The sequence below is a fragment of the Globicephala melas genome, chromosome 8 (genome assembly GCF_963455315.2).
Source record: "Globicephala melas chromosome 8, mGloMel1.2, whole genome shotgun sequence".
Taxonomy (NCBI): Eukaryota; Metazoa; Chordata; class Mammalia; order Artiodactyla; family Delphinidae; genus Globicephala; species Globicephala melas.
This window is the reverse complement of record NC_083321.1, coordinates 64,516,347-64,540,206: the sequence shown is the minus strand read 5'-3', so window position 1 is coordinate 64,540,206 and position 23,860 is coordinate 64,516,347. Positions and strand designations below refer to the sequence as shown.

At 41.1% G+C, this 23,860-nt stretch overlaps 1 protein-coding gene and 1 long non-coding RNA gene across 7 annotated transcripts in view; one reads left to right on the top strand and one right to left on the bottom strand.

Annotated features, from left to right (window-relative positions):
• Nucleotides 1–23,860, top strand: part of GRM5 (glutamate metabotropic receptor 5) — a 549,516-nt gene that overhangs the window by 479,114 nt on the left and 46,542 nt on the right. For all 6 annotated transcript variants that reach the window (XM_030835853.2, XM_060303882.1, XM_060303883.1 and 3 more), the window contains one exon: nt 10,813–11,752. In XM_030835853.2, the coding sequence (XP_030691713.1) occupies nt 10,813–11,752 (940 nt within the window). The remainder of the gene's footprint in view (nt 1–10,812; nt 11,753–23,860) is intronic.
• The window catches only part of LOC115841685 (uncharacterized), a 256,481-nt gene that overhangs the window by 188,809 nt on the left and 43,812 nt on the right, over nt 1–23,860 (bottom strand). The gene's annotated exons all lie outside the window — the stretch shown is intronic.

Below are 23,860 nucleotides of genomic sequence, written 5' to 3'. Positions count from 1 at the left end.
TCAAATACAGAAGTCTACCACTTCCCATTACCTCCACTGTAAGATCCTGGTCCTGGTAATAACTGTTAATCATCTTTACTAGTGAAATAACCTCCTAATTTATCTTCCTGATTCTCCCCCTGCCTCTACCTACAGCCACTTCTCAATAGCCCGGGCAGAGATACCTTTTTAAAAAGTAAGCCAGATCATGTTATTCCATTGTCTAAGAACCTACAATAGTTTGCTCTCATTCAAAGTCAAATTTATGTTCTATATGACCTAGACCTTTGTTATGTATCTGGACTGTTTTCCTCTTTATTACATCTCCCTCTATCCCCCAACATATTGGTCCTTTTGTTCTTCTGTTAAGATATCTGGAAGCTTGTTCTCCTAGGGTCATTGCCCAGCTGTTCTCTCTGCCTGGAATGCTCCACCCCAGATACACATACTGCTGTTATCCTTGCCTCCTTCAAGTCCTTGCTCAAATGTCTACCTTGACCAACGTGTTTAGTACTACAAACTGTCCCCCTTTCCCCTTTCTTCTACCTCTTACTTTCCCCACTTCATAGATAACCTTTTATTCCATTATATTGTTAATGTATTAACTTATTTTTGCTGATCATATATTGTCAGTCTCCCCAGTTGGAACACAAGCTAAAGGGTAGGGGGTTTCTGCTTGTTTTGGACACTTGGGAATAACAAGCTCCTAGAACACAGTAGACACTCAATAAATATCTGAGTCACAAAATCAGAAAGGACATTTGGATGGAAGACCAGCCACAGGAGGAAAATGCTTTTTACTATGCAGATTATTTGCAAAAAAAAAAAAAAAAATGACTGACTAAAACCAGAGGAAAGGGAGCCTGAAAAGAGTCTAGGAAACCAGGAAATTAATTGTAAAACACTCATTATAGCTCAAATCATGTGTGTAAAATTCCCTTGATCCTCTCTTGGTTTTAAAGTGATGACTTTAATGTTTTATTCTAGTAAAGTACAAAAATAGTTTTAAGCATTTTATTTTCTCAGTCCTGAGAAATTGCTTCACTGCTCTTTTTCGGGTAATCGGTCTTTAATTTCTCATATGCAATTTCTTCTACAAGGGTTTCTCCAGATTAAAACCCTCATTATAGGGAAGGGAGTTCTGTATTTCCATTTTATGTATAGAAAAATGGATGGAGAGACAACTAAAACATGCAAAGGACAGACAGTTCAAATATAAAGAGATCCTTGGTAATCCAGTCATCCACGGGCAGAAAGCAGGCTGAAGAAGCTACCTGGTTGTAAAATGTGCCCTCTCTCATAAAAATGGAAAAAGACTCAGATGGAAGGATCCCCATCCAATGAAAATATCTCTGAATGCTCATTGTTACTAAATAAATTCCAAAAAAGTAAAAACAAATGGAGACACAAATAGATAGAGGAAGCGTCTCGTATTCACCAGAAATATTTGTGTGCAACCTGAAAATGAAATGCATGTCTCCTGATTCAACTGTTCTCTCCTCCATTAACATAATCATTCATTCATTCAACCTGTTTAAGTGCGTGTTGTGTACTGGCTACTGGCTTGGCACAGCAGAGCAAAAGGCAAACAGTCCCCTGCTCTCAATTTGCTCTCTGTCTACTACATGAAACAGACAAGCAAGTTCACTATGAGCATAAGAGTTGTGCTATTATGTGCAAAAAAATATTGTGCAAGCGCTGTGATAGACACCGGCACAGGGAACTGCTTGACCACATGGGAGGAACCTGTCACTCCAGGAATCAGAAAAGCCATCCTCAAAGAAGAGCTGGAAAATGAAAGAGGAATGAGTTAGATAGTGAGGGGAGAGGGGAAAGGTAAAAATGGAGCAAAGTATTCCAGTCAGCACATTTTATTATTTAAATTCATATGCTGTGTTTTTCCTCTCTCATTCATCCGCAGTATGACTGTAAGTCATATTTTTCCAAAGCTGGTCCCTACAAGTGTGCATCTGTGATAATCCGTCCCCTCAGCACTCTGCAGAACTATTAAATCATTCTTTATGCCTAATTCTGAAATTAATCTTTGCATACAATTTCAAATTCCCCTATAAAATGTAACAAATAAAAAAATATAAAAGCTAAATAAAAACTATAGCCCTGAGTTGTCAGCTCTCTGAGGGAATTTTATTAAGGGAATCTAAAACAAAAAATATGCAATAAACCTTGAAGGGCGTGAAATAGGCTGGGTCCGATGATAAATGGGTGGCTGTGAGTCCTCTATGTGGCAATGTTAGGAATGTCCTACAATCAATCCTTGTTCTCGTGTGCTGTGGGTACTTGGTGCTCATTCCACACTAGAAAACTTTAGGGACACAAAAGTAAAAATTTACCAATCAGTGTCTGGCTAGCAACCCTCAGGACATATAAGCCAGGATGAGAACCTCGCTGAAGAATTTGAACCAATGAGATTTCTCAGGAGGGAGAATGGATCTACGTCAAATATCAAATACTTATGCCACCACTAGCCCCTCCTTGCACATGGCAGACATTGCCAATTATTCACGATTCTGCTTCCTACTAAGTAACCTCAGGGCCCCTTTGAAAGGAACACTGATCAGTTTGTCTCTCCTGATGTAACATAAGTCAGTCAGTTAATCAATCCATCAAAATGTTCACAGGGTTTTAATCTCAGCCCCAACGCATCAGATTAAACCTCATATCCTTCCTCTGTAAAACAGAGTTAATAATACCTACCTCACTTGTTTATTGTGAAGATTACCTAAAATATCTAGGATAACACCTGACATTTAGTAGGCATTCAATACATATTAGTTTCTGCCCTTTTTTTTAATGCTGGCATAAACAGGAATAAAGTGGCTTCCCATTGAGGCAGCTTCCATAAAACCTACCAAACATTTTGGATAGAGACTAAATTTTCATTTGAGGGAGGAATCATGGTTATGTTTTATTTCATGCTAAGGTAATGGTAAAATCAATCAACTCTAGAAAATGCCTTTTTGGGAATGCCTTTTTTTTTTGAGAGAGAGAACAACTCCAAATTATCTTTTATTTATACAAAAAGGGCATCTTTAGCAAAAGACACACTGAGAAAAGAGTCGCCATGGTCTAGGAGACAGAGCAGGGAGGCGACAGGCCTTCTGAGGCCCTGCTGGGGAGAAAGGGTCCAGGAAAAGTGGTGAGAAGTCTTGGGTAAGTGCTGAGGGGTGGGGGCCACAGAAAGGAGAAAGCTTCAGTCGGATCAACACTGTTGGCAGGTCATGGGTGGGATTCACAGTGACCTCGCTGCTAACTCTTCTGGGGGTTTCCAGTTAGTGCTGCCGACTGGAGTGAGAGCCGCCCACTGGTTCCTAGAGGGCACCCACCAAAGGACACCAAAGGACAAAGGCTTCCCTGGTGGTGCATTGGTTAAGAATCCACCTGCCAATGCAAGGAACACGGGTTCGAGGCCTGGTCCGGGAAGATCCCACATGCTGCAGAGCAACTGAGCCCGCGTGCCACAACTACTGAAGCCTTTTTGGGAACGGTGTATCTGAACTTTATACTAAACGACACTTGTTAAAGAATGACTTAGGTTACTGCCTCCCTCTTTCTTCTATTCATAATTCCCAGATCCAATGAATTACTCAAAATTAGATTAATCACAAACACTGATCACTGCCAAGTTAGTACCAGGAATATTTCTAATGTGAGACTTGTCACACCCCTAGGCAGAAGGAAGCCTTTGAGGTGCTTACTTAGCTTTGCCCTCTCTGATTCAGAATCCTGACTCTAAAATTCAGGTGTAATGCACTGAATTTAGATTTCTATCTACAACAGTACATAACAGTTCTGCAACTTGGACTTTAAAGGCCACAAAAAGGTTTGCTGAGAATGATTTGATCCATACACCAGAATGAGAATTTGATTATACTTTGACTATATAGTAGATATATTAATTTGTAAATTGCTGTGCTAACCATATGAGTAAGGCACCGTGCTCAGTACCACGGTTCCATTCGTGAGCAAAAGACGCAAAGTCTCTGACATCAGGGTGCTTTTAGTGAAGTAGGGAGGACAGACTTAAACAATATGACGTCTCTCTCAACCTCTCTCTCTCTCTCTCTCTCTCTCTAACACATGCACATATACACACACAAGATAGATTAAAATTATAGTAAGTGCTACAAAGAAAAATAAGGTACCTAAATATAACACGCACACACACACATCACTTCCAGTTCTTCTGAAATATGGAAGTAATGAAAAACTTTAGCTTAGGCTAAGTGAAGAGAAAATATTAAATGAGCAGGGCTATGAACAAGGCAGAAAGAATTCTGAGTCTGCATCACTCTGCTATCTCAAACCAACACCCTAGAGATCCAGATCCAGACAGGTAAAGAAGGGAGGAAAGGCAGACAAATGGTCTATCGATGGAGCAGACTGCCAGCAGGCGTGATGTTGTTAGCCCCCAGTCAACACCCTGTACTCTGGGCAGATCTATTGTTCACGTATGAGACGAGAGTTCCACAACAGCCCCGAATGAGTTTCGTATACCTGAAATGGCCTGGCCGGCAGCGGACAACACATACATCTGATGCTCAAAGATTCTCAGCAGCAACTTCCTTTCCTCCAAAATTATACAGGAAATAAGGAGCTTGTCAAGGAGTTCCTGCCTAGTCAACTTACAGAACATCAGGCAACTGTCCCAGGATCTTTGACTCCTCTTTCCTTCTGCCTGAACAGACACCTGGAAGAGGGTTTGAGAATGCAACAGTCTAGGAACTATTAACTACAGGAATATTACTCCTGCAAGACTAATACCCAAACAGGAAGCATGAGTACCAGTTATTGCTAAGCAGTCGTATCATTTTTAGGTGTCCAGGAAATCAGTGAGCCGTCCATCTCCCGTTAGATGTATGGGAAGCACAGTAGTGGAATCATAGGATAATGTGGATAATACAGTTTTGGCAGCTCTCCTTCCCTTTAAAAAAAATTGTTGTATTTTCTGCTGGAGAGGGTGTGGAGAAAAGGAAACCCTCCTACACTGTTGGTGAGAATGTAAACTGGTGCAGCCACTATGGAGAACAATATGGAGGTTCCTTAAAAAACTAAACGTAGAGCTACCATATGATGCAGCAGTCCCACTCCTGGGCGTACATCCAGAGAAAACTCTAATTCAAAAAGGTACATACACCCCAGTGTTCACAGCAGCACTATTTACAATAGCCAAGACATGGAAGTAACCTAGATGTCCATCGACAGATGAATAGATAAAAGAAGCTGTGATATATATATATACACACATATGTGTGTGTGTGTGTGATGGAATATTACTCAGCCATTAAAATGAATAAAATAATGCCATTTGCAGCAACACTGATGGACCTAGAGATTATCATACTAAGTGAAGTAAGTCAAACAGAGAAAAACATATATCATAGGACATCACTTATATGGAATCTAAAAAACGATACAAATGAACTTATTTACAAAACAGAAAGACTCGCAGACCAACTTATAGCTACCAAAGGGGGAAGGGGGTGGGGGAGGGATAAATTAGGAGTTTGGGATTAGCAGATACAAACTACTATGTATGAAATAGATAAACAAGAAAGTCCTACATATAGCACAGGGAACTATATTCAATACCTTGTAATAAACTATAATGGAAAAGAAAAAAACTGTTGTTTTCAATATATGTCACCTCAAGCTATGAAAGGATGAATTATACTGGAGAATCACAGAATACGGATCAAGCATGAAAGGGGAGGAAAGTGAGAAGTGGACAGCCACCTAAAGAGATGTCATCAGAAAACAGGTCGTGATTTTATAATTTATGCCTCACATGCATTTCTAGAAAGGAATGTAATAATATCGTGCATCTTCTAAGAAACTCTAATATGCTTGTTAGGAGGGAACTTCACCAATATGATCAAGATCCTTTCATCTAAAATATAAAAAGCATACGCTAAACTGATTATAGTAAAACTATAAAATATATAGTCTACAGATTCTTAGTTAACTTCTACATACCCTTCCAGTGATAACTTACCAGTACACTGAGTACTTCCAATACTGAGTACTTACCATTACACTAAGAATGAAACTGGGATAAAAAAGAAAACCATTAATGCAGAAAAGGCCCTAATTCACAGAAGAAAATAAGGAAGAGATTTAGGAAGAATAACAGTGTATTCAGATGTTTGTAAACCAATGCAAAGTAGGCATAGGGATTAATGAGGATCTAAACTTATATCATAATAAGGTTAGCAGTATCTCAATATTCTGAGATTTGATAGAACTTCTTCATGATACCACCCCCTGTTCAGAGGAAACAGAACTAAAAGTAGTAAAGGGGGGAAATATAAGAGAGTGATATGCCACAAGGAGAGATATCTGGAAAACTGAAGCTCAAAGCTTTGTGAAAGCTCTTTGGGTAAGGATTTTTAAAAAGAAAGAAAGAAAGAAAACTGAAGTGACATTGTTAGAGGAGGATACGGTGCACCATCCACTTAACCACTTTCCTTTGGCTTCTGACACCCTTCCTTCCTTCTAGATGATCTAGCTTATATCTTCCCTGACATATCCTCTTCCTCTGCCCTTCCTTAAGTTCGGTGTCATACCAGACTTCCAGACTCTGCTCTCATCTATATATATCCATGAATTTCCTTATTGATTACATTTACTTCCATGTCTCTTATTTCCACCTATACACAGATGATTCCTAAAGCTGTAACTTCTACCCTGATAGCTCTTCTAAGCTTCTGCTCCCATCTGCTCTACTCGTCATAAACATTTCAAACACATGTCCAAACTGGAACTAGATATCATTCCTATAAAATGTGACGCTCTTCTTCCAACAGCCTGCATCTTGGTTAACAGCACTGCCATCAGCTTGGTTAGAAGCCTCTCTCCTGACTCTGCTGTCTGTCTACCTCATCACTTCTTTCAGTCCTAGTTCTGAAATGTCTTTACCAGCTGAATGTTCTCAGGACAGTGGCTTTTAATTATTGCCCTAACATCCCTTGCCTGTCCTATTGTGATAGCCTTCTAACCATTGTATTCACCTCCCGTCTCTACCTGCCATCCAGACCTCCTGTCTTTCCAGTCTATCTTCCCCCAATATTAATCCTGGCCTTGAGACAACATAGCTCATGGAAAGCCTTAGGTAGGGTTAGGGTGATTGCATCTAGTAATTATCATGTAAGACATTCACACTCTGGATGAGAAGTCAGCCTGATAATCGCTAAGGTTGGGCTGCCAACCAAGGACCAGTTGTATAGTCACTGAGCTTGCTGATTCAAAACAAAATTCTTTTGTCCCACCCCAAATGTACTGATTCGAAATCTCCTGAGTTTAGACTCCTGAACTGTGTTTTTGTAGACTCTCCAAGTGATTGTGATGCACATCCATTCTTGGAAACTCTAAGATCTTATCCAATTTATAACATTCAATGATTATAACACTATCATCAGAATCCAATATCTTCTATTCCAAGAGAATAGTTTCAAAAGTATTTTGTGCAATGGCGGCATCATTAAAGCCTTTGCAGTGGTTCACGTTAAATGAAAAAAACATTCATTTGAATATATAAATTCTGACAACTTTGAGAAAATAACCACAACACATTAGAGGCATCCCTTATACACATTTCTTCCAACACATGTATCTAATGGAGATTTCTAAGTTTCACACATGATGTTAACAGGTTGCACATGAAGAGTTCAAGAATATATTTGACATAAAAACAGTGATGAATGTTATCCCAGAGAAACCATTCAGTAATTAGGGTGCTAATGACGTTTAGATAAAAGCAGTTAAGATTTAGCAGAACAACAGGGGGAAAAAAAGGAGTAAAGTGAAAGTCCTTAAATAGTTACATATTTTTTCAGGTGATTCTCTTTAGCTGTTGAAAGGATTCCTGCTTCATGTACCACATAACATCTTTCCTATATCAGTAAATTACCATGGACATGTAGTAGCTCATGACCTAGCAGGGGAAACAGACCCCTATAGAATTAACTACAGTAGATAATGAATTTCACTGTCATATCAGTGTTATAAATAAGCTGTTATGGAAGAATAAAGATAGGAAGGATGAGTCTCTATTTTCTTGTAAAATAGTCTCTATGAAGAACAAATTTGTAAATATGAACCTAAACCCTATGGTATCCTAAAGTCTCAGAAGTTGATATCCTACATAATAAGTCGCACACGTGAACACCAGTGCCTAGAAATATAGATACAGATATTCATTAGCAATGAGATATGCATTTATTTATAATCCTATACACTATATAAAATAACTGTCATATTTAGTCTGGGCTATCCACATACACATTTTTTAAAGTTAAAAGCACAGGTTTTTAAACTAAGCATACATTTTCCCACAGAAACTATTTTGTAAAGTGTGCTGAGGACCCTAGGCTAACTCACACATCCTATTAAACCCGTATTGCATCTTACTGTAAACTAATAGTTTGAAACCTAAGATCTTGAAGAAAAAGACTGGCAAGGCAGAAATAAGAGAGAGAAGAAAGAATGTTTTCGTTTCTTTCTACAACAGAGCTGCCTCAGACATGTTTTGAAAGAACCCCACGCTTCTTTGTCATTGTCAGGGAGGAAGAAATTTCCCTCTACCCTTCTAGGTGCTTCTGGCTGACATCAAGAGAATGAAATTGACATGAGACATTAAGAAGAGAAATCAAAGAGTTTTACAACCTGTAGACATGGGAGAGACTCAGGAAAAATGAGTAACTCACCAAAATGGCCAAAGCCCTCATCTTAAGTACTGTCCTCAGCTAAAGACAATAGGACATTGAGGGTGGGGACAGTCAGCTAGGGGAGGAAAAGCACAGTAAGGGTAAAGGTTTTTATGCAGATTCAAGTCTTTGCCTTCTCCACTGATAAGAATTTCTAGAGATTTGGACATCCTCCTCTACTGTACAGTGAGGGGGCTACCCTTCCAAATGGAGATTTCCCTCATGAATGCAAATGTTTCTTACAAAAGTGTGTCTCTCCTAGTGGGGTTTTCAGTTTTCTTCCCCTGTCTGCCGTTTCTTAGAAAATAACCAGCTGAAAGTAATTAATATCTCAAAGAGACATACTTGGGGATGGCGAATTCTGCTCCCCTACGCCATCATTACATACTGTGACTGTTGTCTCCCTTACCTCCTAGTAGCCATTGATATTCAAAGCCACTTACTACAATACCCTTGACCAGGAGATACAGGAAGTTACAGCTATATCAATTAGGATTTGGTGTGGCTGCATATATAAGGGAAATAAAAGTTGTTTAAACAAGGTAAATATGATATACACAGTCCAGAGCTAGTCAGTGATTCCACGGTTAACAGGGACTCAGGCTCCCTGCATTTTTCTCTTCCAAATCCCAAAACATGTTTTCTGACCTTAATGTTACCTTATAGCCCAAGATAACTGCTGGAGCTCTAGCCATCATGTGTATAGTCCAGGCGACAGAAGGAGAAAGCCAGGAAGGGCAAAAAAGGTACTTTCCAAGATGAGTCATTTTCCTTGAAGGAGTTCTCTGCTTACATCTTTCTGGCTAAAACCTATCACATGGCACACCTGACTGCAAAGGTTGCTGGCAAATGTAGCGTTTTAGCTGCATCCTTTACCACCCCAAAGGAAACGGAGATCTGTTGCTGAGGATAAAGGGGAGGATGGCTATTTGCAGGCAGTGAATGATCTCTGCCACATTGCTGAAGTGTCCAGTGCTCCAGATTACTACCTCCTCTCCTATTCACTCAATAAAGCTATCTCAATTCCATTTTAAAAATCTAATTGACAAGAATGATCCTTTGAGAGCAGTGGTTCTCAACTCTGGCTGCAAGTTTAGAAGCACTTAGAGTGCCTTTTAAAAATCCTGATACCCAGGCCAATGAAATCAGAAACTCTGGCACTGAAACCCAGGCCGCAGTACTTTTTTAAAATATCTAAGTGATTCCAGTGTGTAGCCAAGTTTGAGAATCACTGCCCTAAAGAAATTTAAAAGGAAGGCACATAACCCAAACGACGCCAAATTGTCATGTTTTTTTGCAGTGGATTCAAGCACCAATGTTGGTCATCCTTGATGCCTTTGTCTTTCACATATCCCCACATGCATTTAAACAGCCTATATTGCTTCCAATATTTCTCAAATCCCTCTACACCTTTACCTCATCCAAAATCCACACGGCAACCAAAATAATGTTTACAACACACGCACACAAATCTGACCATGTGATTCCTCTTACTCTACATAGATCCCTCCAATGACTTCCCATTGATCTAAGACCCTCTGCCCTGCAAGATCCCCTCCTGCCTACGTTCCAGACTTATCTTAGGCCACTCATCACATTACTGTATGGAACCTCCTTTCATGCCTCCAATGCCCTCTAGCTCTTTCCTTACAATTAATTTCTATTTGCTAAACCTACCAAATCCACAAATTCAGCCAAACCACAACACTTGCATTTGCTAATTCCTGTTGAAGGAGATTTTACTGTTCTCACAGACTGAGTCAGGGTTCATGCTCTACTTCTTCATGGTCCTTATCCCACCTGTAAGTAATTCTATAAAAGTCCCCCTAACCCCCACCAATTTTTTTTTTGGAGGGCGGGGAATATGTTCTTCATCATTTTGCTTTCAGAACCTAGAACAGCTCCTGTCACAGAGTCTGTATTTGATAATCTAAAGATAAATATTTTATGACTGAATATATGAAGAAAGGAGTCGTATGGGATACTGAGCTTAGAAGGGTAGACTGGAGACAAACTCTAAGGGTCATAGGCACCTGCTTACAACTTAGGCACAAGTGACCCAAGTCAATATTTCTTCCTTCTTTTTCAATATGTGTCTGTGTCTCTGCAGGTTGTGATTTGATCCCAGTACAGTATCTTCGCTGGGGTGACCCTGAGCCCATTGCAGCTGTGGTGTTTGCCTGCCTCGGCCTGCTAGCCACCCTGTTTGTCACCGCAGTCTTCATCATTTACCGTGATACACCAGTAGTCAAGTCCTCCAGCAGGGAACTCTGCTACATTATCCTTGCTGGCATCTGCCTGGGCTACTTATGTACCTTCTGCCTCATTGCAAAGCCCAAACAGATTTACTGCTACCTTCAGAGAATAGGCATCGGTCTCTCCCCAGCCATGAGCTATTCAGCCCTTGTAACCAAGACCAATCGTATTGCAAGGATCCTGGCTGGCAGCAAGAAGAAGATCTGTACCAAAAAGCCCAGATTCATGAGTGCCTGTGCCCAGCTAGTGATTGCTTTCATTCTCATATGCATCCAGCTGGGCATCATCATCGCCCTCTTTATAATGGAGCCTCCCGACATAATGCACGACTACCCAAGCATTCGAGAAGTCTACCTGATTTGCAACACCACCAACCTAGGAGTTGTCACTCCTCTTGGATACAATGGATTGCTGATTTTGAGCTGTACCTTCTATGCTTTCAAGACCAGAAATGTTCCAGCCAACTTCAACGAGGCCAAGTATATCGCCTTCACAATGTACACCACCTGCATTATATGGCTGGCCTTCGTGCCCATCTACTTCGGCAGCAACTACAAAATCATCACCATGTGTTTCTCAGTCAGCCTCAGCGCCACAGTGGCCCTCGGCTGCATGTTTGTGCCGAAGGTATACATCATCCTGGCCAAACCAGAGAGGAACGTGCGCAGCGCCTTCACCACGTCCACGGTGGTGCGCATGCACGTGGGGGATGGCAAGTCCTCCTCGGCAGCCAGCAGATCCAGCAGCCTGGTCAACCTGTGGAAGAGGAGGGGCTCCTCTGGGGAAACCCTAAGGTAAAAGTTTTGCAGGTGCCGTAGAGCACTGGCCCCTAGGGCGGAATCAGTGGCATTTGTTTCCCAGGCCTTTGAGATGCGAAATACCTGAATAACTGAAACTAGGGGAGGCAGGGTGCTGGGAAAGGGCTTTGGACGTTTGCACTGAATGGTTTTTATGGAGTTAATTGGGTATGGGCCTGGTGACTTAACCTAAGGCCAGAAACATAAAAGTTGAGATAGAGAAAAAAAAGCAAAGACTTACAACAAAAGGGAAGTGAGGTCAGAAGAACAGGGAGAGCACAGCTAAATCACTAAGGCAAGGCAAGGACCTCGGGGTCCTGAGGGGACAGAGATATACCATGGACTAAATTCTAATTCACCCGCATAGAACAGAGAAAATTAGTGTTAACAAAGATTATGCTGAGAGCAGAGCACCAAGAGCCTTACACATCTGACTGCACTTACATGTGCCTGAACCTCTCTCAAGCCCAGAAGGACCCTTGACTGCCCATCCCACAGAGGCACAAGAAATATATAATTTATACTTTTATTCTTTTTTTTTTTTTTTTTTTTTTTTTTGCGGTACAAGGGCCTCTCACTGCTGTGGCCTCTCCCGTTGCGGAGCACAGGCTCCGGACGCGTAGGCTCAGTGGCCATGGCTCACAGGCCCAGCCGCTCCACGGCATGTGGGATCTTCCCGGACCGGGGCACGAACCCGTGTCCCCTGCATCGGCAGGCGGACTCTCAACCACTGCGCCACCAGGGAAGCCCTATACTTTCATTCTTAATGGGCAACTTGAACTCTTTGGGACATGTCTAAGTAGCTGAAAGGGGCAAAACAACAAAGGGGCTTTGCATATAACCTTGCTAAACAACCAGCCAGTTTCCCACTTTCTCTGTTGTCCATAGTCTCATCTCATCCACGAAGGCCAGCGTCCCAGGTAGTAGTTATCGGCCAATGGCCATCTGAAAAGAATCTGAAGCCAACAGCCAATGATATCCCTCCATGTGGAGGACCTTGTTATGTGATAAATGCCCCCTAAGGCACTTCAAAAGGCAATGAGATCATCTTATCAGTGGCTTGAGAACAAATTTGGAGGTATTAAAAAGGCTACATAGATTGTTACTGGGAATAATGTTTAAGAAAACACATCAAAAGAGCTAGTCAGAGCATCAGTCTGCAAACTCTATAGAGATTTGAGAATTTTCCTAAAATCTAGACAAATAAGTGGAAGATAAGCATTTTTCAAATGGAAGATAGCTAAATACTAATCCTTGAACAATTCTCTTATACCATCATTTAGCCTTCCTGAAAAATCCTACTTTCCTATCAGCCCTGATTCTTCAAAGCCTGAATTATGGGTGATGGTAAAGGTACTGTGTCTGCTGAGGACTGTGTCTGCTGAGGACTAAAAAGGACTCATAGGGTACTTGGGAGTTTATCCGCATGACCCAATTCATTTGCATTATTAACATGTATCCTTGCCTCTCTCAATTCTTTTCTGATTCCTATATGCCTCTCATCTCTTTCCACGTACACTGTGCAGGGTATTCAACTAAACTGTAAACCTTGGGAAAAATAACCCCTTCTACTTCCTCAATAAATCCTGGGTATGTCATGGCCTATACATAGAAGACCTTCCATATATCTAACTGCTGGAATATTTTCCATCTGCCTTCGTGACTTCTAAAACATTCTTTTTCTGCAACTTCTGCAAGATAAGCCTTTTATTTTATCCAAGAAAATTTATTTTTTCCAAACTTTTATTTTATCAGCCTCTCTTTAAACTCTCTCTTCAAATAAAATCTTCCAGGGAATCCTGATAGAGAAAACAAACCGGTTGCTGGAGGGACGGAATTGTGAGACTGTGCCTAAACACCCCAAAAACTCACCAGGGCAGGCTCCATGGAGAGAACATGCAGCAATGGTGAAGAGCACTGGCCTTGTAGCCAGCTTGTCCTGAGTTTGAACACCGGCACTACCATTTCTTGTCTCTGAGCCTTGCTTCCTTCATCTGCCAAATTGAGATCATATCACCTACCGCATAGGATTGTCAAGAGTGAAAGAAATAGCGCAAGCACACAATAGACACTTTATTGGAGGTAGCAGAGTGCAGAGCTGGGCAGCACTGGGATTAAACATCCCAGTTAGCTGGGCAGCGTCACTTACTAGCTGTATAACCACAGGCAAATCACTTAACGTCTCTATGCCTCCATTTCCTCCTCTGATGAATGGAGTTAATGAAATACATATTACATACAGTGGTTGTAAGACTAAATAAGTAAATACATGTAAGTGTATGCCACACAATAAGTACTTCTTAAGTGTTTGCTATTATTATTAACTAAGTTAACAGCTGTCAGTCTTTGTCCATACCTGAATGTCTCTGTGTCAGGTGTGCAATGAGGAGGGTCTTCATAACAAAGAGAGCATCATATAAGGCAGAACAAACCTATACATACATTGATTGTATAGCCTGGGCTTTCTAGAGCATCTCCATTTTTACATTGTCTAGCTTCTAGCCAGACTGTAGAACATACCCTTTGTCCCAATCTAAGCAGGATAAGCTTGGGAGTGGAGGCCTTGTCTACCTTGTTCATCACTGTGCCTCCAGGGCCTAGAAGTACTGGGAAGGGTGCTTGACACATAGAAGACACTCAATAATCATTCATTGGTATGTTTGTTGAATGAATGGACTGGAGAATGTAGTAATGTGGTAGCTACTTTTTGCTTGTCTTCAAGTGTGCACACTACTTCCCCCTAGTGGTTCTACTAACTTTCATAAGATTAAGGCTACAATGATCAGTTGTTTTTGTTTTAATTAATTTTTAGTGGAGTATAGTTGCTTTACAATCTTGTGTTATTTTCTGCTGTACAGCAAAGTGAATCAGTTATACGTATACATATATCCACTCTTTTTTACATTTCCTTCCCATTTAGGTCACCACAGAGCACTGAGTAGAGTTCCCTGTGCTATACAGTTGGTTCTCATTAGTTTTTTTTTTTTATACATAGTAGTGTATATATGTCAGTCCCAATCTCCCAATTCATCCCACCTCCCCTTTCCCCCTTAGTAACCATAAATTTGTTCTCTACATCTGTAACTCTATTTCTGCTTTGCAAATAAGTTCACCATTTTTTCTAGATTCCACATATAAGCGATATTACGCGATATTTGTTTTTCTCTTTCTGACTTATGTCACTCTGTATGACAATCTCTAGGTCCACCTTCGTCTCTGCAAATGGCACTATTTTGTTCCTTTTTATGGCTGAGTAATATTCCCTTGTATATATATGTACCACATCTACTTTATCCATTCCTCTGCTGATGGACATTGAGGTTGCTTCCATGTTCTTAGCTATCATAAATAGTGCTGCAATGAACATCAGCATGCATGCATGAATCCTTTCAAATTATGGTTTTCTCAGGGTATATGCCTAGGAGTGGGATTGCTGGGTCATATGGTAGCTCTATTTTTAGTTTTTTAAGGAACCTCCATACTGTTCTCCACTGTGGCTGTAACAATTTACATTCCCACCAACAGTGTAGGAGGGTTCCCTCTTCTCCACACCCTCCCCAGCATTTATTGTTTGTAGATCTTTTGATAATGGCCATTCTGACCGGTGTGAGGTGATACCTCATTGTAGTTTTGATTTGCATTTCTCTAATAGTTAGTGACGTTGAGCATCTTTTCATGTGTTTGTCGGCCATACGTACGTCTTCTTTGGTGAAGTGTGTATTTAGGTCTTCTGCCCATTTTTTGATTGGGTTGTTTGTTTTTATGATATTGAGCTGCATGAGCTGTTTGTATATCTGGGAGATTAATCCCTTGTCAGTTGCTTCGTCTGCAAATATTTTTTCTGATTCTGAGGGTTGTCTTTTGTATGGCAACACAAAAGACCCCGAATAGCCAAAGCAATCTTGAGAAAGTAGAGCTGGAGGAATCAGGCTCCCTGACTTCAGACTATGCTACAAAGCTACAGTAATCAAGACAGTATGGCACTGGCACAAAAACAGAAATAGAGATCAATTGAACCGTATAGAAAGTCTAGAGATAAACCCACACACCTATCGCCACCTAATCTATGACAAAGGAGGCAAGAATATACAATGGAGAAAAGACAGTCTCTTCAGTAAGTTGTGATGGGAAAACTGAACAGCTACATGTAAAAGAATGAAATTAGAACACTCCCTAACACCATACACAAAAATAAACTCAAAATGGATTAGAGACCTAAATGTAAGACTGGACACTATAAAACTCTTAGAGGAAAATATAGGCAGAACACTCTTTGACATAAATCACAGCAAGATCTTTTTCAATCCACCACCCAGAGTAATGAAAATAAAAACAAAAATAAACACATGGGACCTAATTAAACTTACAAGCTTTTGCACAGCAAAGGAAACCATAAACAAAGCCTGCTGTGATCTGTATTACAAATATCCCCTGCACTCCTGTGGTCATCAGTTTCTGCTCAAGATTCCCACCCACTGATCTCATGTTTTGCTATAATTCTATCATCCCTCTAATAACATTAGATTACTATTTTCAACTACTTCATTTCTAATTTAGTAAATAAAAGGGCAGCATAAGCAACAAAATTCACTGGTAATGCCAATAGAAACAGGAATTCTTAGGATTTGGGGTCCTATTTTAACTTGTTTTCCCTACAGGGTCATGTAGTTGTTGTTTTTTTGTTTGTTTTTTGGGGGTTTTTTTGGAAGTTCTTAAACAGAGGGCTTTATTTTTATTTTTTTTAATACAGAAGGTTCTTATTCATTATCTATTTTATACATATCAGTGTATACATGTCAATCCCAATCTCCCAATTCATCACACACACCCCGCCGCCACTTTCCCCCCTTGGTGTCCATATGTTTGTTCTCTACATCTGTGTCTCTATTTCTGCCCTGCAAACCAGTTCAACTGTACCATTTTTCTAGGTTCCACATACATGAGTTAATATACGATATTTGTTTTTCTCTTTCTGACTTACTTCACTCTGTATGACAGTCTCTAGACCCATCCATGTCTCTAGGGTCATGTAGTTCTTAATGATTGGATTCTGTAGTCAGCACATCTGGGTATTAGAATATGAAAGAAGGTACAGAGGCACCTTTGGCAATTGTTGGCTTTTCTGTATGAGGTCTTGGCAAATGCTGGTCTGTCTATATGATTATGGCTGAGACAGGCTATCCTCTGATTATACAGAGACTTCTTTTTGCCATTAACCAGGATATTCACGCTGGGACCTGCTTCTGATATAGAGAAGAAGAAAGGCCTGAGAAAGCTATAATACCCTTGCATCACATACATCCCATAGCTGCTCCCTGCTTTGAAGCTATAATTCTAAGAAATAAAGTTAGATCCAAACTAAAATTCCTCTATACCTCCCATGAGCTCTCAAACTAGGTATTCCTTCTCTGTGATCCAAAATCAAGATGTTCAGAACATTGTAGATATAACTGCTTATGTATGGATTTATCTCACCTTTTAGTTTATAGTTTTATAAAGGCCAGTATGTATCACATTGCCTTTCACACTGGGGCTTAATTAATGGGGAACAAGTGAACTTGAGTGCTCCTAAGATTTTCACATTTTAGTCTAAATCACTTTCATTAGTTGTGCTTCTCAGGCTTGAATTCTGTAATATGCCAATAAGCCTATCTGTTGGGATCTAGAGTGACATTAAATATGTAACCTAGATCTTCGGATGTAGGTCTTTGGGGAGAAGCAGCTGCTCTGCTCAGCCTAGCCTGGTTCTGCTTCCATCTAGTGTATGGTGAAGTAGGCTGCTATAAATCCAGATTGGGTTTGGGTCCTGTTTCCGAAAAGGCTTATATATGTCCCTTCCACGTCTCCTGGCAGACGGTGAGGGCTCCATTCTAGAGAGGACACTAATTGCCTAATTTAGAGTGAAAAAGATAATAATAACTTCTGAGGTTATAGTAACTATATTTCCAAAAGTTAGTGCACACTCTGCGTGAATTTGAACAAGGTGCTTCTGTCTGTTTCCTCACCTGTGAAATGGTACATAATAACCCCTGTGGTAAGGAGTAACTGAATTGATATGTATTAAATGCTTTCTATCAGCACATAGAAAGCACTCAATAGATGGTAGGTAAATCTTTAGAAGTGTGTTCAGCTGCAAGTCAACCTGCTTTTCAGAGATTTACATGACTTGTTTGCCTTTCATTTTCCTCGTGTTACAAGAAATATGCAGATAGCCTGCTCCTGGCGTTCCTCCAGGGCTCAGTGATGCCAGAGCCAACATCTCTGCTATTCTCTAGGCCTTTTACTGATGAATGCACAAGAGCTCCATGCATTGTACCCCTTTATGAGGGAAAACAATAATCTTCTCAGAGTCCCCTACGAATTTGCCTTTATGTCTTATTGGCCCAAACTGTCTCAATATAGCTACCCCTAGCTGCAAGAGAGTATTGGAAAGCATGCATTTAGCTTTTACATCTTCTGAAATGGAGACTGAAAGGAAGCTGTCAAGTGCTTGTTGGATACACCAGTGAATAGTGTCTACCATGGAAAGTGAAGTACCTAGTAGCATTAGTGGCAGGAGTAATATTAACAGAATAGTCTAGTGGTCACAAAATACTGAAAGTAGAAGCAATAATCATTCCCATTTTTCACATGAGGGGTCTGTGGTCCAGTATGGTTAGAACACCTGTCCATGGTCTCATGACTAGTTATGTTATGCAGCAGTTTTTAACTCAGGCCTTAGCTTTTTGGCATCGGAGTGGAGCATCTCCCAGAATGTTTTCTTTGGAAAGCGAGTCTGACAAAATTGCTCCTTGAAAAAAAGTGTATTTGGTCAAACAAGCTTGAAGAGACTCTGACTATTCTTTTACTGGAGATAAAAACTGAAAAGTCTTGCAGTGTATAAACCAATCACTCATGTGTTAATCCTTTTCCATCTTCCCCTAAGCTTACTGAACACAACACTACTTTTTCAAGTAACTCCCTTAACCTGCTGGAGAATTGATACTACAAGGGTGATTCTCTTTGGAAACCATCATCATAGCCAAAAGAGAAGAAAGGTTTCTGGGGGCCTGAAGAATAGTTCATATCTTCAGTGAGAAGGGGGCTAGAAAGAGCCAGTTCCACCTCCGATCTTGGAGAGAGAATCACTTCTGTTCTCTGAGCACCTAAGGGAAGAATAGAGCTAATTCGAACAGGTCTGAGCAGTTTTCTGAGAAGTTAAATAGGCTCACCCTAGAGCACAAAAAAGAAAAGTGCCCGGAGTCAGTCACTCAATTCACTGAAATAGCAAGGGGAGATTTTTATTTAAGAGGGAGTGAGTCACTATAGATTTTTTTATAGAGAAACATACTATTTATGCCATCAATGTATAGAGGTCCCTGTGATTCACATTTTGGTTTTAGACACTAATCTTCCAGCACGACATCGTGCAGCATCAAATCACTGTCAGGCAGATAGCCATGCTTCCGTTTAGGGCCTTCACTTCAGCTGCAAATTGACAAATGAACACAAAACCAGTTCTGACCTAAATAAAGCATTGAATTTGATGAGTCTAAAGTTCTGGCTCTACAACATTCAGAGTTTCCAGGGTCATGGAGCTGAGGTTCTGAGAAGCAGTGGACCTTTTTTTTTTTTTTGTGGTATGCGGGCCTCTCACTGTTGTGGCCTCTCCCATTGCGGAGCACAGGCTCCGGATGCGCAGGCTCAGCAGCCATGGCTCACGGGCCCAGCCGCTCCGCGGCATGTGGGATCTTCCCAGACCGGGGCACGAACCCGTGTCCCCTGCATCGGCAGGCGGACTCTCAACCACTGCGCCACCAGGGAAGCCCAGCAGTGGACCTTTCATGGCTAAATTAATGACAGAGGCCTATAGCCCTAAATTATAAATTTTATCAGAAGGTAAAACCCTCCCCAGGGTTTCTAGGCAGGTGGCAGAAACATTAGCATTGTCTCCACCGTAATTTTAGAAACTATCATTTGCTACTTTTGTTTTAATTAACTAATTAACTTGGCTTTAATTAACATTGTCGTGAAGGCCCACTTAGGCTATTTGCTAAAGCAACTGCTAGTCCTTTCACATACACCGTCCAAATTACAATTTGCCTGGAATTGGCTCTCTTATGTGAATTCCAACATACCCAACTATTATCAGAGCTTTCATGATTTCCAGTTGCTTAGATTTCATTAAGTGGTGATTAGTCTCTATGAAGTGATGTTCATGCTATTTCTCCCTCTTTAGAATCCTCTGCCTCTTTCTTCTCTCTCTCCAGATCTTTTTTCTCTTCCAAGGCCCAGGTTCCTCAATGAAACCCTATGAGATTAAACTATCTCACAGACTTTCCCTCAACTGGACTCAGAACATTTAGCAGACATTCCTCACACCTTCTTCCATTATTATTTAGTCACAAACATTTACTGAGAACTGAGCATTCCCAGACACATCCTGGGGATGTGAGGGTTGTTCTGTGTATGTATGCAGTAGTTTCACAACTATCTAATGAGATCTTAAAGTATTTGGATTAACATATACACACGACTATATATAAAACAGATAACCAACAAGGACCTACTGTATAGCACAGGTAACTCTACTCAATATTTCATAATAACCTATAAGGGAAAAGGATATGAAAAGGAACACACACACACACACACACACACACACACACACACACACATATAACTGGATCACTGTGCTGTACACCTGAAACTAACACGATATTGTAAATCAACTATACTTCAATTTAAAAAACATCTCCCTCAATGCCGAGCACAGTGCGGACACACAGCAGTGCTCGTGGATGGATTAGGAATCCGGGGGGCATCAGCTCTTAGGGATCACACTGCCCCCGTGAAAAAGACCACTCAGTTCACTGACTTGAATGCCTAGATTTTAGCTGATAATGCTTTGCTCTAGAAATATAAGAAGAAATACATTTTCCTAAAATCAAACCCTGTTTTTTAATCAAGCCTCCGTGAAGAGCCTGCTCTGTGCCAAGCACTGTTATAGATTCTGTGGATACAGAGATAAATAAAACATAGTCTTTGAGGTGCTTTCGGTCTCCTGAGACAGAATTAAAAACAGGTAAGTTCAATAAAGGGCTACAGGGCTGTGATAGGAGTCTACAGGGAAACAGCGGGGCCTAAAAGCAGCAGCAGTAAATTCTACATGCTGGGAATTAACAAAACTTTCCAAGGGACCCAGTTCAAACGACAGAAACTATCTAAACATTTTCATCTCTGCTAAGATGTCTTCAGGGCTTCTCTACTGGCTAACACAGGATACACCCAAACTCTCATTACCTGGCAGGAAAGGCCCCTGGTGGTATAACAACTCCTTTCCTGGCCAGACTTGCATCTAGTCACTCCCTGCTTGACTTTCCATACTGACCCACTCACAATTTTCTTGCTTTCAGGCCTCTATCAAGGTGGCTACTTTGGTATAAAATATACCTGCCCCACTCACCTGCAACTCTCACTTGGCCAACTCATACCCAACTTCAGTATCACTTCTACTGGAAAGCTTGTCCTGACCATCTGGAACTGCATTAGGTCCCTCTCTTCATGGGACCTAATGAGCATGTGCTTCTCCGTGTAGAGCACTTATCAAGTTTGTTAAAATTACCTGCTTAACTGTAAGTCTCCCTTACCCACGCACGTAAGCGCACGTGTGTACACACACAATACCGTGAATTTACTAGGCACAGGGCCATGTCTTACTCATTTTCTGTGCCATTGGCACCCAACACAGTACCAGACACAGTCAGCACTCAAAAATACTTGTTAAATTAATGCATGGACAGATGGATAGATATACAAATAATGACGTTTGAGCAATTGATACCCTCGCATTTGACAATGAACAAAGAAGGACTAAAGATAGTGAATAATTATATTTACTGAGCATTTGCTATGGGCCAGGCACTGCTTAAACCCCTTACAAGTATTAACTCTTTTAATCCTCATTTTATAGATGAGGAAACTGAGGCAAGCAGTGGAGAATTTACTTGCTCGAGTCCATACAGAGTAAGTAAAAGACACAGGATTAGAAGAAAGGCAGGCTGGTTTCAGAGCCCGAGCCGGTAACCATTAAACGGATGTTCCCCATTCCAGTTCTTATACATTGTGGCCTGAACTGAGAAAAACTGAGATTGAATGAGTGTGGAGACCGACTCTCCTCCAAGGAGTTTCCCTGAAAACGTCTCCCTGGTTCTTTACTGTACTGTACTTTCTCGACATGGTCTTACCTTCAGCTGAGCCTGATATGACTTATTTTTATGCTGTATATGAATAATGTACACAGAAGCCTCTGAGATAAAACTTGAACTTTACGGGCTGCCTGAAATCTTTTGAGTGGCGATATTTAAGTATCTGTATAGATGTTGCTTGTAAGGGGAAAAAAAAATCTGACTGACCCACTTTTACTACTTATTATAACTGGGAATTATAAAGATTTACACTACTTTCCTGTATAATAATAATTCTTCTCCTCCCACCCCCCTCCCCCCCTCCTTTGTTCTTCTTCCTGTCTAATCTCATATACAACCTCATGAAATAGGCAAGGAATTCTGATGCTTCCCACCTTGGTCCAGTCCAGTTTAATTCCAACCAGAGGTTCTAAAGTAATCCCTTTACACTGGGAGCACTGCTGAATTCTAGGAATATAAAGATAAATAAGACAAAAACCCTGCCCTTAGGAGCAGCTCACAGAAGAGTGGGGAAGACCGACCCATACACAAATCATTACTTTTTATAGTGTATGAAGTAATAAAGGAAAGAATGCACAGAGGAGGCAGAGGTCACTAAAAAGGGCCCTCTGTCCAATCCGGAAGTTTCAGGAAGGCTTCCTGGAAGGATGACACCAGGGTTGAATCCCAAAGGCTGGAAGATAAGTGAACGACATGAAAACCGAGGGGTACACTGTTCTGGGGAAGAATATGAATGACAGCCCAGAGGTATGATCCAACTGCTGTGTGCAGGGAATTAGAGTGTGTAAAATGTGGGTCAACAGACGACAGGAAATGGGCTGGAGAGGCTGCTAGGAAAGAGGTTTAGCCTGAGGACTGTCTGCTGACTCCCTCCCGCTCTCTCGATTCCCTTTCAGTAACCTCTTTGTTTAACACCCACTTTAGATGTCTAATTTCCTCACACTCACAGCCACCGCCCAGCAGCAACTTGATGCCTCCCCACCCATCCCCAAGCAAAACTTAGGTGTCCTCAACCCTTTCTCCCTGCTAGAGAACAGATTCATCTGCGCTTTTAACAATAACAATTATTAGTGACCTGCTCCATCCTTTATGTAGTAAACACTTATTGTGCAACTACCTTGCTACAGAGACTGTGCCAGGTACTCTGATATACATCATCTCATTGGATCACCACACAATATTGTATAATGAAAAGCATTACCCACATCCACAGATAAGAAACAATAATAAGTGAGACGTGTAGAGGTTAAGCCACTTTAATTTAGTCCATATTTAATGAGTAGTAAGTTTCAGATTCAAACCCATGTCCACAGGTTTTCATAGCTTTTTTTCACTCTAATATTGCCTTCCTGCAGATTCATTTTCTCAACCATGTATCTCATTTTATAGCTGTTGTTCATAAATAAGGTCACTGTGAATGTACTTCTGCCGCATATTCATATTTTGATTCTGATTTTACACCCAGGGAAATGACCCCAAAGGTGACGGGTTTTTTTGGTACACAGACCAGTCGAGGTGACATCATAGAACAAGGTAGCCTGTCAGCGCCGATTACGTTCCAAGTCAGCAGAAGTAGCGCGGTATGGGGAAGTGAGCGCGGTCGGCAAGGACGTGGATTCCAGTCCTGGCTGTGCCCCGTCCAAGCTGGGGTCTTAGACAAAGCACGTAACTCTCAGAGCCTCTGGCCGGTGAGGACAATAATACACATCACGTTCTGCCTTATGCTCACAGGGTCACCGTGAGTAGAACACAGAATCTGTCCCACAGTCCAGGTTCATGAGTTGCGATCCGTAATCATGGGGTCATCTCAGCTCCTGCTGACCCCATACACAGCTCTGGGGGCATAATATGAGGAGGTTCCATAACATCATTCTTCAGGAAAATTACTGAAATAGAAATATTTGACCTTGGAAATCTG